This window comes from Bufo bufo, chromosome 2 (genome assembly GCF_905171765.1).
Source record: "Bufo bufo chromosome 2, aBufBuf1.1, whole genome shotgun sequence".
Taxonomy (NCBI): Eukaryota; Metazoa; Chordata; class Amphibia; order Anura; family Bufonidae; genus Bufo; species Bufo bufo.
Window position 1 is genome coordinate 412,672,009 of NC_053390.1, and position 18,365 is coordinate 412,690,373.

At 43.4% G+C, this 18,365-nt stretch overlaps 1 protein-coding gene across 3 annotated transcripts in view; it reads left to right on the top strand.

Annotated features, from left to right (window-relative positions):
* Positions 1 to 18,365, top strand: part of TMOD1 (tropomodulin 1) — a 167,484-nt gene that overhangs the window by 96,848 nt on the left and 52,271 nt on the right. For all 3 annotated transcript variants that reach the window (XM_040417285.1, XM_040417286.1, XM_040417284.1), the window contains exon 4: positions 3,949 to 4,068. In XM_040417285.1, coding sequence (XP_040273219.1) covers positions 3,949 to 4,068 — 120 coding nt within the window. The remainder of the gene's footprint in view (positions 1 to 3,948; positions 4,069 to 18,365) is intronic.

Consider the following 18,365-nt stretch of genomic DNA (forward strand, 5'->3'; position numbering starts at 1 on the left):
GAGACGCCCACAGAGAAAGACTGCGTCTCCTCCCCATTGCTCCGTTGCTCAGTATTTGCATACTGAGCGGGGAAAATACTGGGGGGCACAGCGCGGTGTAGGAGCGCTATTTTAACAAAACAGGCAAGGTGGCAGCATCAGCAGGGGTACCCCGCAAGTACAGGTACTTATCTCAATTAATAAAATCAGGTGAAGAAAGGTCTCCAGGCTTGCCATGACTGTATGCCTACTAGCCTGTGCCACAGACACAAGGTAATAGACAGCCTGTGAGTTTTACATTTGTAGGCTATAATGCTTTAGTACTATTAACTATATCAAAATATTATATCAGCAATTAAATGATCACAATTTTAAGTCCCTTAGAGGGGCTAAAAAAAATATTAAATAATTTAATATAAGTATAATAAAAAAAATATATATAATAACAAAAACATAAAAGTGTTTCTTTTTGGTAAAAGTGGCTTTATTTTGTAAAAGTGGTAAAACACACAAACACATATGGTATCACTGTAATTATAACTACACACATATTAAAGTTAACATGTGCTAATTGGTTACCACTGCAGTCTGCGAACCTAACATAGCCCCCAAGGCCTGCCATGACGCTTTTATGCCCCTTAGGTTGTGCCACAGACATAATGTTTTGTGCAAAACTGTTCCTTCCAACAAATTCGACGAATGAAGTCTCCTGCACAAATGTGAGTAGAGCCCTAATTAGTCTGAATATTTGTTATCCTTTAGGAACATGGAAAACAACATCTAAACAGGTTTTGGACATGTGTAACATCTTGTAAACATATGTCACCATTTTTTATTAAATGGAGTCTGTCGCTCAGCTGATTGGTCAGCTGATTGATCTGGTCGCCACTCTATTCCGGCTTTGTGGCTCCCTTTACTGGACTTCCAGTCCCTGTCTGTCAACTTCGGCATGGATGGGGTCACATGCGCTGCTCCAGCCAGTGACTAGACTCAGAGTTAATTTCCATAAGCAGCACAGGACAACCCTTTTAAAGGATATGTACACCTTTGGGGACAATTTTTTTTAACATTATTGTATTGTACTTATTTTGAAAAATAATTTTTTTAGTTGGACTTTATAAAAAATATGGATCCTTTTTTTCTGTACATAGCTGAGATGCTCTAGTACAGGGATGCTCAACCTGCGGCCCTCCAGCTGTTGTAAAACTACAACTCCCATCATGCTCGGCTGCAGACTGATAACTGTAGGCTTTCCGAGCATGCTGGGAGTTGTAGTTTTGCAACAGCTGAAGGGCCACAGGTTGAGCATCCCTGCTCTAGTAGTTGCCTTTGGATTTTCTCTCTTTTTTGTCAGTCAGGGAGCTGCCAGGCTCTTTATCTCTGCTCTCTCACATGATACATGTTCATTTAAGCTCAGTTATTATGTTACTGATAAGAATGTAGCTTAAATAAGTGTTTATGACCCTTAGAGATAAGGGCTATTAGATGACCAAAGTGAAAGTACCAGTCACACAGCTAGAAAAACTGTTAAAGGGGTTATCTGACCCCTGTAATTCCCCCCCATATGCCCGGGCCCTCACACACAATGTATTGACCTCGCTCTCTGGCACCCGAGTCACTTCTGAAGCCACTGCTGCATCTCCCTTTCACGTGGATGAAAACATTGGGGAAGGGGGGTCATTTAATGCAGCCAATGGCAGGCGGTGATGAAAATGAGCCTCTCTAGCATTGCGGATGATGCTAGGGAGGCTCGTCCCCGTCACAGCCTGCTATTGGCTGATACCCCCCCCCCCCCTGCACGACGAAGGATCTTTTCATCCACGCGATGGGGAGTTGCGGCCGTGCGTGCTTCATAAGTGAAGTGGGTGTCGGGGAGCGAGGTAAGTACATTGTGTGTGATGGGCCCAGGCATATTAACTCTTTGTGACAGAACGGCTCAATATTTTTAATAAAGGCCAATTGAAAAAATTATTTTTAGCCAAAATGAGTAAAATGCAATCCTAAACTAAAAATGCCTCCAAAGGTGTACATAGCCTTTAAGTCTTAAAAAAAACCTTTAATCTTTAAAGGTGAACATATGCTTTAGCAACAAATACCTTTTAGATTCTTAAAATGTATTCACATATTGCCTCACAATCACACTGTGCTGTGGAACTATCCTTATAATCTGGAGGAAAATCTGCATATTTGATAATCCGAATATGAATCTAGTATGTTAAAATCCCCTTCATTTAAACATTGTACTGCAACTTTTTGCAAAACTCTTCAAAACCCCACTATTATAATTCAGCAACAAATATGCAGAGTCTGAACCAGCCATAGGCGTGACTCAGACAGCAATATTTTTAACCCAAGTGCACAATAGACAGTACATAGAAAGTACAGTACATTGATCCATAGAAGTAAATCATCTGTGTTTCACAGAACACAGATCTGGAGACCATTGGACACAATTGTCTCTAGCGATTTCCTATGCAAAGTGCAGATTAACCTTCATCTGTCTGGAGTTGTTTTTTATGCAGTTTAATAAAAGTTAGGCAGAACTAACTTTAGCCTCTCTAACACACACATTCTTATGAATATAAACCTCCTAGTTACTAACATAATTCCAAAATTATTCATGTAAAATCCAAAATAAGATATAGTAGTCCCTCAAGTTACAATATTAATTGGTTCCAGGACCAGGGCCGTCTTTAATATTGAATGGAACCTGGGCAGGAATTTACTTGGGCCCCCTGGATCCCGCCTTCCCACACCCTAGCATGCAATCACGCCCTCCACCATAACACACACACACACACAAAAATACACACACCTCGTAGAGTAGTAAACTTTAATAATGATGAGTGGCCACTAGAGGTGTTCCTTGGCAGTAATGTAAACACTGCCTTTTTTATGAAAAGGCAGTGTTTACATTAAAAAGCTTTCAGAGATATGCTATAGACACCAGAACTACTACGTTCAGCTGTTATGGTTCTGGTGACTATAGTGTCCCTTAATATAGAGGGGGAAAAAAGAATCAGCACAAAAGTATCAAATAAAATGGCTGTATCATTATTCTAAAAATGTTAAATAAGCAGATAACTAAGACAGATTAAACATGTCCTTACATATAACAGTCAGGAATAGCTGCTAACTAGCAACTAATATAGCTGTTTTACCAGAGAAATGGTCTTGATTAGTTGGATCTCAGTCTGAAACATTGTATGTTAAAGGGACACTGACAGGCGAAATCAGCATATATAGTTAGATATATCACATTACAGGTCTTATAGAGTCTTTTAAAAGCATATAACTATCCCCCCTGTCCACCTTATAAAGAGCGAAATATAAAGTTTTATAACCTGCATCTGCGGTCAGCAATCTGCCCAAGGGGCGGCGTTTCATGTGAAAATGCGCCCAGCCAGCCTTCCCAACTGCCGTTCTTAAGCCCCGCCCAGCTCATCATTATTCACTTCGCTGGGCGGGGCTAGAACTCTCCCCAGTCCCGATCCTGCGCCTGCGCAATTCAATCCTCCGGGCATTGTTCATGCCCAATCTTCTGCGCCTGCGCCCCGCCGTGCCGTCGGACGCACTATAATTAACCCCTTATATGATGTGAGTGAGCAGCGCTCTGAAGCGCTGCTCTGAACAGTGCATGGCTGAGGCTGCACTGAGGATTTCGCCTGTCACTGTCCTTTTAAGTCTAGTTTCAATTTACGATGGGTCAGAAAAGACCATTGTATGTTGAAAATATTGTATCCTGAGGCCATTGTATCTTGAGGGATCACTGTATTTTTATCATGACTAGTGGATGATTGAGGTTAAGAGTGTGTTTCAGTAAGTAACTAAATCCAATTCTTGATGTCTGTTTGTAAATAGGAGCATTTGTCAGTGCAACTGAATAATGTTTATATATGTTAAGAAGGACATTTATACATATAAAAGTAAGTTTATTATTATTATTTATTATATTATTCTTATCTTCAGGAAAACCTTGGATTCCCAAGATGAAACCAGTAGATCCTGTTTTAGAAAGTGTCACTCTTGAACCAGAACTGGAGGAAGCATTGGCCAATGCCTCTGATGCTGAGTTGTGTGACATTGCGGGTGAGTATGAGCCTAATCTTTGAAGAAAGCAAAGACTGTGAGAGAATTTAATCTACAACGTAATAGTATGTTGCATTGGGAAGGTAGTTAATGCTTGCTGACTGTTACAGCTTGGGCCCAGGAGCTGTGCTTGCGGCATCACTTGGGTGCTTGCTGTGTAACGCTGCTCTAACGGCCTTTCGCAGGGTTGACATAATTCACTGCAATACAGGGGCATTCGGATGATCTGGTGTTCAAGTCCCCTGCTAGGAAAAAGGTAAAAAAAAAAAAAAGTGCTTGGAAAAAAAATCAATTAATAGAAATTAAAAATCACTTTTTTGCTTACAAGCAACTACCTTTTTTTATTTTTGTGAAAAAAACAATATTGATATTGCTGCTTCTGTAATGACCCGTACAATAAAACGATAACATTATTTAACCCATATGGTGAACATTGTAAAAAAAAAAAGACATAATTCTGAAAACAACTCCATAAACAAATCAAGCCCTCGCACAACTCCATTGACAGAAAAAAAATGTTATAGGTCTTTGAATGCAGCGACACAAAATGTAAATTATTTTCAAAAATAAAGTTTTTATTATGCAAAGTAGGAAAACAGGATTTAAATTAGTTATTGCCAGGATTGTGTCATGTTATTTATACCGCACAGTGAAAAAACTAAATCCAATACACAATGGTGGAATTGCTGTGTTTTTCCATGCCATCACCTCCCAAAAATATCTAAAAATCATACAATACCTTGATGTAACCCAAAAATGGTGGCAATTAAAAATACAACTCGTCCTGCGAGATACAAGCCTTATGTGTCTTATAATGTCAATTTAAAAATAAAAATGTTCTGGCTTATCAAATGTGTAGAAGAAAAAAATAAAAAAAGAGCCACGGCCCAAAGTGCAGAGTGACCAGCCACTTTAGGGTAATTATTTTAGTATCTGTTTATACAATAATCCTTGGCTACGAACAAGAAAGAGAAAGCCGGGGAATAGCATAGACAGACAGTAAAAACTTCTCAAATCCACAGTAGCACTTATGGCCATTTAATGGTGAAATGGTGATCAGTGGATTGTAAATTTATTACCAAGGATCAGCACAAACCTTGCTGCTAACGTAATTAATCAAAGCAATAATTGGCCAGTGTATGCAGGACCACGGCCGTGTGCATTCGGCCTTACAGTGATAGACTGTAATGCATTGGTATATAAGGTATCCAATGCTTTAGAAAAGCTAATTTTCACATTGTAACTCTCCCTAGTAGGACTCAAAAATTTAATAATTAAAGGTTAAGGCCTCTTTCACACTTGCGTTGTCCGGATCCGGCGTGTACTCCACTTGCCGGAATTACACTCCGGATCCGGAAAAACGCAAGTGTACTGAAAGCATTTGAAGACGGAACCGTCTTCCAAATGCTTTCAGTGTTACTATGGCACCCAGGACGCTATTAAAGTCCTGGTTGCCATAGTAGGAGCGGGGAGCGGGGGAGCGGTATACTTACAGTCCGTGCGGCTCCCGGGGCGCTCCAGAGTGACGTCAGAGCGCCCCATGCGCATGGATGACGTGATCCATGTGATCACATGATCCATGCGCTTGGGGCGCCCTGACGTCACTCTGGAGCGCCCGGGGAGCCGCACGGACGGTAAGTACACTGCTCCCCCGCTCCCCGCTACACTTACCATGGCTGTCAGGACTTTAGCGTCCCGGCAGCCATGGTAACCACTCTGAAAAAGCTAAATGTCGGCTCCGGCAATGCGCCGAAACGACGTTTAGCTTAAGGCCGGATCCGGATCAATGCCTTCCAATGGGCATTGATTCCGGATCCGGCCTTGCGGCAAGTGTTCCGGATTTTTGGCCGGAGCAAAAAGCGCAGCATGCTGCGGTATTTTCTCCGGCCAACAAACGTTCCGTACCGGAACTGAAGACATCCTGATGCATCCTGAACGGATTACTCTCCATTCAGAATGCATTAGGATAATCCTGATCAGGATTCTTCCGGCATAGAGCCCCGACGACGGAACTCTATGCCGGAAGACAATAACGCAGGTGTGAAAGAGCCCTAATAAAGGTTATAGAGAACACAAAAAGTTAAAAAGTGTAATCATTTTTCTCCAGAAAGTGTTTTGTAAATGACAAAAAAAGCAACACACAAACACATACTGTATTTTCTGCTTTATAAGACGCGGGGGGAGTTGGGGGGAAATGGCAGTGCGTCTTATAAAGCAAATACTAATGAGCGTTTCCATTATGGAAGCGCTCACTAGTATGCAGGAGTCTCGGCAGTGTAGAGTATAGCACTGCTGGTACTCACCTTTCCCTGTCTGATCTTCTCCGAGCGCCGCGCTGCACTGTCCTAACTGCGTACACTGTCAGGATGTCACAGTGCAGCGCGGGCCTAGAGAAGATGAGGGAGCGTCACTGCAGAAGAGACCACTGGAGCAGGAGAGGTTAGTGAATTTATTTTATTTCTGATGGGCATCTGAAGTCTGACATGGGAGATGTGATGTGAGCTCTGATGGGGGTCTCATCTGAGGTCTGACATGGGGGTCTGATCTGCTTCCCCCCTCCAAAACAAATGCTCATCAGTAATTTCTATGTACCCAATAATGGTACCAGTGAAAACTACATCTTGTCCTGCAAAAAACAAACCCACATACGGCTACATTGACAGAAAAATGAATAAATTATGGCTCCTATAATGCGTTGACAAGAAAAAATTATTTTGCACAAAATTATAAATATTTGGTATCACTGTAATAGTACTGTCCCATACAATAAAAGTGACATAATATTTATATCGCACGGTGAACATCGTATATTTAAAACGCAAAAACAATGGGGAAATTGCATATTTTTCCATTGCTGCGCCCAGATCAAAATAAATGGCCACCAAAGAGGGTTATCAGACAAACCTGTCTCCAAATCACCTGGATTAGGCCTCATGCACACGACCGTTGTGTGCATCCGCGGCCGTTGTTCCGTTCTCCATTTTTTTTCGCGGACCCTTTGACTTTCAATGGGTCCGTGGAAAAATCGGAAAATGCACCATTTTTCAGCCGCATCCGTGATCCGTGTTTCCTGTCCGTCAAAAAAATAGGACCTGTCCTATTTTTTTGACGGACAACGGTTCACGGACCCATTCAAGTCAATGGGTCCGTGAAAAAACACGGATGCACACAAGATTGGCATCCGCGTCCGTGGTCCGTGGCCGTAGGCTACTTTCACACAGACGGATCCACAGATCCGTCTGCATAAAAGCTTTTTCAGAGCTGAGTTTTCACTTCGTGAAAACTCAGATCCGACAGTATATTCTAACACAGAGGTGTTCCCATAGTGATGGGGACGCTTCTAGTTAGAATATACTTTGAACTGTGTACATGACTGCCCCCTGCTGCCTGGCAGCACGTGATCTCTTACAGGGGGCTGTGAACCGCACAATTAACCCCTCAGGTGCTGCACCTGAGGGTTTAATTGTGCGTATCATAGCCCCCTGTAAGAGATCACGTGCTGCCAGGCAGGAGGGGGCACCCCCCCTCCCTCCCCAGTTTTAAATTCATTGGTGGCCAGTGCGGCCCCCCCTCCCTCCCCTGTAGTACTGTAAATTCATTGGTGGCCAGTGCGGCCGCCCTCCCTCCCCTGTAGTACTGTAGATTCATTGGTGGCCAGTGGGCCCCCCCTCCCTCCCCTGCAGTACTGTAGATTCATTGGTGGCCAGTGGGCCCCCCTCCCTCCCCTGTAGTACTGTAGATTCATTGGTGGCCGGTCACAGACATCGCAGCTCGCAGGTAAGTATAATGCTTATAAAAATTGCTAAGTAACCATGGCATCCAGGACTGCAGTAGCGTCCTGGTTGCCATGGTTACCGATCGGAGCACCAGCGATTAAACTGGGACTCCGATCGGAACTCTCCGCTGCCACCAATGATAGGGGGCGAGATTTTAATTAGGAGGGGGAGGGAGGGGGGGCCCACTGGCCACCAATGAATCTACAGTACTACAGGGGAGGCAGGGGGTGCCCACTGGCCACCAATGAATCTACAGTGCTACAGGGGAGGGAGGGGGTGCCGCACTGGCCACCAATGAATCTATAGTAATACAGGGGAGGGAGGGGGGCCCACTGGCCACCAATGAATTTAAAACTGGGGAGGGAGGGGGGTTTGCCCCCTCTTGCCTGGCAGCACATGATCTCTTACAGGGGGCTATGATACGCACAATTAACCCCTCAGGACCTGAGGGGTTAATTGTGCGTATCATAGCCCCCTGTAAGAGATCGGGTGCTGCCAGGCAGCAGGGGGCAGTCATGTACACAGTTCAAAGTATATTCTAACTTGAAGCGTCCCCATCACTATGGGAACGCCTCTGTGTTAGAATATACTGTCGGATATGAGTTTTCACGATCTAACTCAAATCCGATGGTATATTCTAACATAGAGGCGTTCCCATGGTGATGGGGACGCTTCAAGTTAAAATATACCATCGGATTGGAGAAAACTCTGATTCGATGGTATAATAGGGACTCCTGACTTTACATTGAAAGTCAATGGGGGACGGATCTGTTTGCAATTGCACCATATTGTGTCAACGTCAAACGGATCCGTCCCCATTGACTTGTATTGTAATTCAGGACTGATCCGTTTGGCTCCGCACGGCCAGGCGGACACCAAAACGACTTTTTTTTCATGTCCGTGGATCCTCCAAAAATCAAAGAAGACCCATGGATGAAAAAACGGTCATGGATAACGTACCTACGGACCCCGTTTTTGCGGACCTTAAAAAAAAAACGGTCGTGTGCATGAGGCCTTAGTGAAATACACTGGATCAAAGAGGTGATCCCGCTGAGCAAAAGTACATTATAATCTACTTTTAATGATGATATTAAAATCAGTCCCACAGTGCAATTTCCACAAACACAGTTAAGGCCCCATGCAGATGAGCATGAGCGGATTAGGTCCGGATGCGTTGTGGATGCGTTCAGTGAAAAATGCGCGATTTCGCAAGCAAGTTCATTCAGTTTTGTTTGCGATCGCGTTCAGTTGTTTTTTCCATTTTTATTGCGCGGGTGCAATGCGATTTAATGCGTTTTGCACGCGCGTGATAAAAAACGGAATGTTTACAAACAACATCTCTTAGCAACCATCAGTGAAAAACGCATCGCATCCGCAAATGCTTGCGGATGCGATTTTCACACATCCCCAATCTACTTGGTTGCAAATCCTTTGCAGTCAATTACAGCCTGAAGTCTGGAACGCATAGACATCACCAGACGCTGGGTTTCATCCCTGGTGATGCTCTGCCAGGCCTCTACTGCAACTGTCTTCAGTTCCTGCTTGTTTTGGGGGCATTTTCCCTTCAGTTTTGTCTTCAGCAAGTGAAATGCATGCTCAATCGGATGCAGGTCAGGTGATTGACTTGGCCATTGCATAACATTCCACTTCTTTCTCTTAAAAAACTCTTTGGTTGCTTTTGCAGTATGCTTTAGGTCATTGTCCATCTGCACTGTGTAGCGCCGTCCAATGAGTTCTGAAGCATTTGGCTGAATATGAGCAGATAATATTGCCCGAAACACTTCAGAATTCATCCTGCTGCTTTTGTCAGCAGTCACATCATCAAAAAATACAAGAGAACCAGTTCCTTTGGCCGCCATACATGCCCACACCATGACACTACCACCACCATGCTTCACTGATGAGGTAGTATGCTTAGGATCATGAGCAGTTCCTTTCCTTCTCCATACTCTTCTCTTCCTATCACTCTGGTACAAGTTGATCTTGGTCTTATCTGTCCATAGGATGTTGTTCCAGAACTGTGAAGGCTTTTTTAGATGTCGTTTGGCAAACTCTAATCTGGCCTTCCTGTTTGTGAGGCTCACCAATGGTTTACATCTTGTGGTGAACCCTCTGTATTCACTCTTGTGAAGTCTTCTCTTGATTGTTGACTTTGACACACATACACCTACCTCCTGGAGAGTGTTCTAGAACTGGCCAACTGTTGTGAAGGGTGTTTTCTTCACCAGGGAAATAATTATTTGGTCATCCACCACAGTTGTTTTCCGTGGTCTTCCGGGTCTTTTGGTGTTGCTGAGCTCACCGGTGCGATCCTTCTTTTTAAGAATGTTCCAAACAGTTATTTTGGCCATGCCTAATGTTTTTGCTATCTCTCTGATGGGTTTGTTTTGTTTTGTTTTTTCAGCCTAATGATGGCTTACTTCACTAATAGTGGCAGCTCTTTGGATCTCATCTTGAGAGTTGACAGCAACAGATTCCAAATGCAAATAGCACACTTGAAATTAACTCTGGACCTTTTATCTGCTCATTGTAATTGAGATAATGAGGGAATAACACACACCTGGCCATGGACTAACTGAGAAGCCAATTGTCCCATCACTTTTGGTTCTTTAACAAGTGGAAGGCATATATGCAAACTGTTGTAATTCCTACACCGTTCACCTGATTTGGATTTGAATACCCTCAAATTAAAGCTGACATGCTGCAGTTAAAGCACATCTTGTTTGTTTCGTTCAAAATCCATTGTGGTGGTGTATAGAGCCAAAAATGCTACAACTGTGTCGATGTCCCAATATTTATGGACCTGACTGTATGTGGAATTGTGGATTCACTCAGGGCAGTGATGACCCAATTCATTAACCATCCATCAACCAGCCTCAGATAAAACATGTCAGCCACATATAAGGGTGGGGGGAGAAGGAAATAAAGGGACAGTCTTAACCCCTTCAGGACCCTGTCATTTTTCACCTTAAGGACCAGGCCACTTTTTGCAAATCTGACATGTCACTTTATGTAGTGATAACTTTAAAACGCTTACTTATCCAAGCCATTCTGAGATTGTTTTCTCATCAAATATTGTACTTCATGACAGTGGTAAATTTGAGTCAAAATATAAAATACCAAATTTACCCAAAATTTTTAAAAATTCGCAATTTTCAAAATTTACATTTCTCTGCTTTTAAAACAGATAGTGTTGTCTCCTAAAATAGTTACTATAAATAACAACAAATAAATAAATGTAAATAATTACTTTACATGTCCTATATGTCTACTTCCTGTTTGGATCATTTTGTAAATGACATTTTCTTTTTTGGGGACATTAGAAGGCTTAGAAGTTTAGAAGCAAATCTTGAAATCTTTCAGAAAATTTCCAAAACCCACTTTTTAATGAGCAGTTCAGGTCTGAAGTCACTTTGTGGGGCTTACATAATAGAAACTACCCATAAATGTCCCCATTTTAGAAACTACACCACTCAAGGTATTCAAAACTGATTTTACAAACTTTTTGTTAACCCTTTAGGTGTTCTACAAGAATTAAATGAAAATGTAGATGAAATTTCAGAATTTCACATTTTTGGCAGATTTTCCATTTTAATACATTTTTTCATTAACAAAGCAAGGGTTAACAGCCAAACAAAACTCAATATTTATTACCCTGATTCTGTAGTTTACAGAAACACCCCATATGTGGTCGTAAACTGCTGTACGGGCACACGACAGGGCGCAGAAAGGAAGGAACGCCATATGGTTTTTGGAGGGCAGATTTCACTGGGATCATTTTAAGTTGTCATGTCACATTTGAATACCCCCTGATGCACCCCTAGAGTAGAAACTCCAAAAAAGTGACCCCATTAAAAACTCAATATTTATTACCCTGATTCTGTAGTTTACAGAAACACCCCATATGTGATCGTAAACTGCTGTACGGGCACACGGCAGGGCGCAGAAGGAAAGGAACGCCATATGGTTTTTAGAGGGCAGATTTCACTGGGATCATTTTAAGTTGTCATGTCACATTTGAATACCCCCTGATGCACCCTCTGAGTAGAAACTCCAAAAAAGTGACCCCATTTTGGAAACTACGGGATAAGGTAGCAGTTTTGTTGGTACTATTTTAGGGTACATATGATTTTTGGTTGCTCTATATTACACTTTTTGTTATACGTGGCGATACCTAATATGTCTACTTTTAAATTTTTTAAATTTAACACAAGAAAATAATTTTAGTGTCTCCCTATTCTGAGAGCCATAGTTTTTTCATTTTTTGGGGCGATTGTCTTAGGTAGGGACTCATTTTTTGTGGGATGATGTTTAGATTTGTACTATTTTGGGGGGCATACGCCTTTTTGATCGCTTGGTGTTGCACTTTTAGTGATGTAAAGAAACAAAATTATTTTTTTTTAAGTTGTTTTTATTTTATTTTTTTGACAGTGTTCACTTGAGGGGTTAGGTCATGTGATATTTTTATAGAGTCAGTCGATACGGATGTGCCAATACCTAATATGTCTACTTCTCTTTTTTTTCCCTAATTTTTTTTTTTTTAAATTACTTTCTTTTGGGAAAAGGATGCTTTTTTTCATTTAAAACCAAAAAAAAAATTAGTAAAACTTTTTTATTTAACTTTTTTTTTTGCACTTTTTTTTTGTCCCACTCTGGGACTTTAACTTTTGGGGGTCTGGCCCCCTTTACAATGCATTACAATACTTTTGTATTGTAATGCATTGGCTATAAGTGTATTACACAGTGTAATACACTTACAGCCTTCCTGCCTGTGAGATCAAGGGGGCTGGATCTCACAGGCTGTCATGGAAGGCAGCCACGATGCCTAAGGAAGGCATCGGGCTGCCTTCCCTGCTATCGGGTCCCCGTCACAGCAGCGCGGGGACCTGATGGCAGCTCCCTCCCTCCCCATACATCGCACGTGCCACGGTAAGCGCTGTCCACGGCAGTGCGAGGGTTAATGTGCCGGCATCTGTGTTTTTACAGATGCCGGCGCATACAGCAGGTGTCCAGCTATCAGTGACTGCTGGACCCCTGCCGCTGATCAGGCGGGCGCAGCTCCTGCACCCGCCCGATCACCATGCAGTACACGTCACTGGTCCTTATGTCCCGGCCACATATGACGTACATGTACATCATGGGTCCTTATGGTAAAGTTGGATTTAGACGCGCAGATAATTGTTTAAGCGATCACCGACACGTGTGACTACGGACCGAACGTTCTAGTAGACAACTAGCATTTAAATTAAAGAGCTTTTTTGTAAAATTTGGGGGGGGGGGGGGGGTTTCTATCGTATAATCGTTGATACACCTGCCTACACAGGGTTCTCTAATGATGATTGTACTTGTTCGCATCAACAATTTCACAGGCGTTGAACGAGCATTTTTGGTCTGATGGCTCAGTCGTTAGAAACATTTACATGCCATGATTCTCTTCCATCGCTTGTGTTCAAATCGTAACAGTTAACTGCTCGTCTAAATCCACCTTTACTGGATTCTGTAGATCTTTATGTGTCCCCATGGGTGGTAATCAAACCAATATCATGCAGGGAAGGAAAAGAAACATTCCCTGTCCAAGCTCATAAGGGAAACAAGCCCCCATCGGGAACCTACCCCTAGTATGCAATCCTCGGGGATGCCTGTACTGGGGGAAACAGTAAATCCACACTAGGAATCTGTCACGGTGGGGAGTGGGGGAACAGTACAATGTGGAGCAGACCGACAAGCAACTAGGCCAGAGGCTGGGATAAGGGAGCAGGTCACCTCCTATTGCATCCCTAATCCTCGCCCTAACTCCTCACCATATAAGCGGACCTGGATGGTAGGATGGCTCATACCCAGGAAACCTATGACCCTGAGTCGCCCTGATAATCCCTCAAATAAAGAAAGGGCAGAGACGACCTGTTCATCCCAGACACGGATGAACAGGAGTTTCCACCGGCCTAGCTGCAAGGAAAAAGTGGAGAACGTATACAGTAACTGGATCGGCAGGTAAGCACAAAATACAACACACTTACCTGCCGCAGCAACACCGACTGGAACCCGAGCATGAGTACTGGTGCCCACACACCATACAGGACACAGTACAAACAACCACACCCAGGTATCCAGCACACCAGTTACTGCCTGGACCCCTATGCAAACAGGACGCATGGAGGCCCCAGGCAGAGCTGCATACAGACTTGTGGTTCCCCCTCAGGGGAACCCTGACACCCCCTTTCGGAGGAAACAATGATAGACAGGGGAATGTCTAGCAAACATGCTGGACACCAAACACCACCAGACATGTAACAACGACGAGACATAACACCTACCCATACAAACGACACCACACATAAAGTAGGGTAGTGAAGGGAATAAGACACAGGGATGACATAGGAGAGACATTGCTGAGACCTTGATGTTCCACAAGGTGGCCCTCAAGAACTGGGCAGATGGAATAAGCTGGACAAGAGCAAGCTCCAGCACACACCAAGGCTGGAGGACAACTGACTCCAGCCTGTGAGCCACAGGATATATACCGTAAACACCAAATGGCCACACCCAGCCAGGAAGTTAACCCCTCCAGCACTAGTCAGGGAAGGAACTAAGATATAAGGGGTAGTGCACACACATGCAGACATACCAACATGTTGCCCCTGGCAACAGCATGCACGGCTAACGTGTCACGGCGTACAGCAACAAAACCATGACACAGCTGTGAAAGAATCTAAAAAGATGGTGTGTCTAAGGCTAGTTTCACAGGCTGTTCCGGCAGAGATTAGCCTGCCAGAGATGTCGGGATTTGTCGCTGTCGGGCGCTCTCGGCATGTTTGCCGGATTGCGTCTGGATGTCCACCAGACCCCATTATAAATGGGGCCAAATGGAATTCTGGCAGTGACAGATCTGGCCAAATGCAGATGTGAAACAGGCCTAAGTTCCTACATGTTTCATCTGAGTAACCTCCCAGACTGATCAGGAGACAGAGTAGACCACAGGGTTTCTCAACTCCGGTCCTCAAGAAATCCTGAAAACATTACTGGTCGGTGGGTGAGGACCAGAGTTGAGAAACATGCCATTCATTCCCTGATATTCCTGTGTGCAGGGGTACAATTTGTCCAGCTCAAATGTCAGACCACTCCTTACCCAGCTATGTTGTGTGCCATATCTGTAACAGCTTGTGTCAGATACAGTGTAGTTAGGGTTAAAGTGTTATAGTACAATACAATTTTGTGTCTAGCATCCCTCTACGGATGGATATCTGGCTTGGCTTTTTCCCTCAGTTATATTCCAAGGCTTGTTAAAAAGTCGGATTTTGACTCATAGGGAGCCACTTCCACAAGGTGGCACTAGCTAGATGGTTCTCTTTCCTTGGGAGATACCTCTTTGCGTGTTTACCTGGAGAATGGCCTGAATGGTGGGCAGTACTAAACAGATAGTTTACAGCAATAAGTAAAACTCCAGTACACTGCATACCAGCGGATACAACTTGCAGATAAGGCTACTTTCACACTAGCGTTCGGAGCGGATCCGTCTGATGTTTCATCAGACGGATCCGCTCCAATAATGCAGACGTTTGCATCCGTTCAGAACGGATCCGTCTGCATTATTACTTAGAAAATTTTCTAAGTCTGAAAGTAGCCTGAGCGGATCCGTTCAGACTTTACATTGAAAGTCAATGGGGAACGGATCCGCTTGAAGATTGAGCCATATGGTGTCATCTTCAAGCGGATCCATCCCCATTGACTTCCATTATAAGTCAGGACGGATCCGCTCGCCTCCGCACGGCCAGGCGGACACCCGAACGCTGCAAGCAGCGTTCAGGTGTCCGCTCCCTGAGCGGAGCGGAGGCTGAACGCTGGCAGGCGGATGCATTCTCAGTGGATCCGCCTCCACTGAGAATGCATTGGGGCCGGACGGCTGCGTTCAGGACCGCTCGTGAGCCCCTTCAAACGGAGCGCACGAGCGGACACCTGAACGCAAGTGTGAAAGTAGCCTAAAATATTATTTTAGCACAAACAGGTTTTTTGTTAGCGTTTAGATTGTATTATATAAACAGTATAACTATTGAGTGTAATAAACTGCTGTTGTTACTTTTTGTCTGTGTGAAGAAATAAAGCAAGTAGTGAACAGGGAGGAATGACCTAAGTCAGGCATGCTCAACCTGCGGCCCTCCAGCTGTTGTAAAACTACAACTCCCACCATGCCCTTCTGTAGGCTGATAGCTGTAGGCTGTCCGGGAATGATGGGAGTTGTAGTTTTGCAACAGCTGGAGGGTTGCAGGATGAGCATGCCTGACCTAAGTGAAATGCACTATGTTCTTTTCTTTTCGGCCTGAAGAAGAGTCAGAGTGTGATTGCCAAGATCTTAATTGATCTTTAATGTGATGCTAAGTTTAATAACATTAGCAGAAATGTGAATATTATCTCATGCGGCTTGTGTTTATCAAGCATTGCTATATCTCTCTGAGAGCCAAATATCTCATCATAAGAAATGGGTTTTCTTCTGAGGTTCAGTAAGTGTTATTTTGTGTGACTTGCCGTCTTGATTGGAATGTCAAGAGCCATGAATGCTATCAAATGTTCACGGCAGATGTGGGCTTGTACAATAGAATGTCAGATAATCAGCACAGAGCAACCAATGTACAGTCCCCAGAACCTGAGTTTGGGAGTGCTGTCGTCCCTCCTGCAGAACATTAGTGTGGTTCCGTCAGTCATTACAGTCAGTCTCTTCCAATAAGGGGTGGTGCTGGAGAACACTTCATTCACTGTTTCAACTCTTCGTAGGAATTGTATATGCAATTTGTCTTATTAATGTGCAACACTAAGCAGATTACTTTGTGGGATAACATTTTTGAGGACAGTCTACACAGTGGCTCACTGGTTACCATTGTTGCTCCATTGTAGAGCAGGTATATGGTCAAGGGCAATAAGGGTTTGCTATGAATTCTCTAGTTTCTTCTTATTCTCCAAACATACATACTGGATAGCTACCTGGCTTCTTGTGAAATTGATCTTAGTGTGTGAGGATTACATTTTCAATGTCCTGTGGATGGGGAATGATGACTATATAACCACTGAGAAATTTTAAGAAAAATGAATAAATAGTCCAGTAAAATAAGGTAGAAAGGTGAAGTAAAGGTCTGGCTAACCCCTAACGGTATGGCCACATGTGCAGGTTCTTCACAGTGGTATGTCGCATGGAAAATCAACAAGATTTAGAGCAGCAGCAAGGTTTCAATCCGCAGAATGGTTTTTACGGTGATGGAGTTCAGCCAGATCAACCAGATCCATAGCAGGACATCTGCAGCAAACTCGCTACTCATGGCTGTACCTAAAGAGTTTGCATGCATTACATATTCCACTCTTCTGTAGCTCTCCCAAAAATGCAAATAAAAAAAAATCTGCATGTGTAGGTTGTGATTGAAGGTCCCTGTAACAAAGGGCTCATACATATGGGACGGCAGATAGCACGTATTTACATGCAGCTTTCCTCTGCCACCTGCGCCCTGCCAACCCTGTGTGTCTCCACCCGTATGCAGTAAGAATGATCCAACACCAGATGCAGGTTATTCTTGTAATCTTTTGATAGGTGTGATACATTTTTAAATGTCCTAGTGCTGTGTCCACTTCCCAAGGATTTCAAAACGCAAATCATATCGCCTTGTATGAGGAATAGCAGATGATCACGTCTGTTATTACTGCTGTTTTTAGTCTGGGATTATGAGTCACAGTTGTTATGTGAGCCGTATTGATTTGTTGCTATTTTTGCTAGCATTGAATTATATTTGTCTCTTTCTGTTCGAGGTAATAAGCTGGATAGGGGATATGTGGTTCTATTGTGCTCTTTATTTGTGTGCTATCTCATGTTATCTGTTTTATTTTTCTGGAAAGGGGTAAAAATGAGTAGAGAATAAGGTTCTGTCCACAGCTTCCATGTTGACATGATCCAGACAGGAAACCAAAATATCGCCAAGAAGAGCATGACCCAATCGCTCATGTGTGGACGCATGAAAGCCTCTCTACCAAATTACATAGACCACACATGTAATATAACAAAGCATCACTTTATTGAAACACAATGTAACAATAACAATAAACAAATATATAAAATCTTGCGGATGAGTACTGTGATCCCAAGGAGGGATCCCTTTGAAAAAGCTTGGTGAGGCGCATCTGTTTATGTCTATTTTTGTATTTATGCATTGACTGTGGCTGCACCAGTAGACTGTATTGATTACTATTTACATTTTGATACCCGTATGGGCCAAATAATGTGGGTTCAACCTTTTACTCAGTTAGTAGTCTGAGTTGTTTTTTCTACAGTAATCCCTGGTTCTTGCCATCTTGCACTGGTCACTTTATCATTATGTAATTATTGGATGCACCTTACTGGCCAAGGGGGGTGTCACGCCTTGCCCTGTGAATGTGCGGAGATCTGCCAGGCTGGCTGCACATGTTTGACTCGTCTCTTTGTTTTGGTTTGAGTTGAGCTGGATCCACCTTCCCTCAGGTGTACTGGGTTGATTGTTAGCGAGGCTA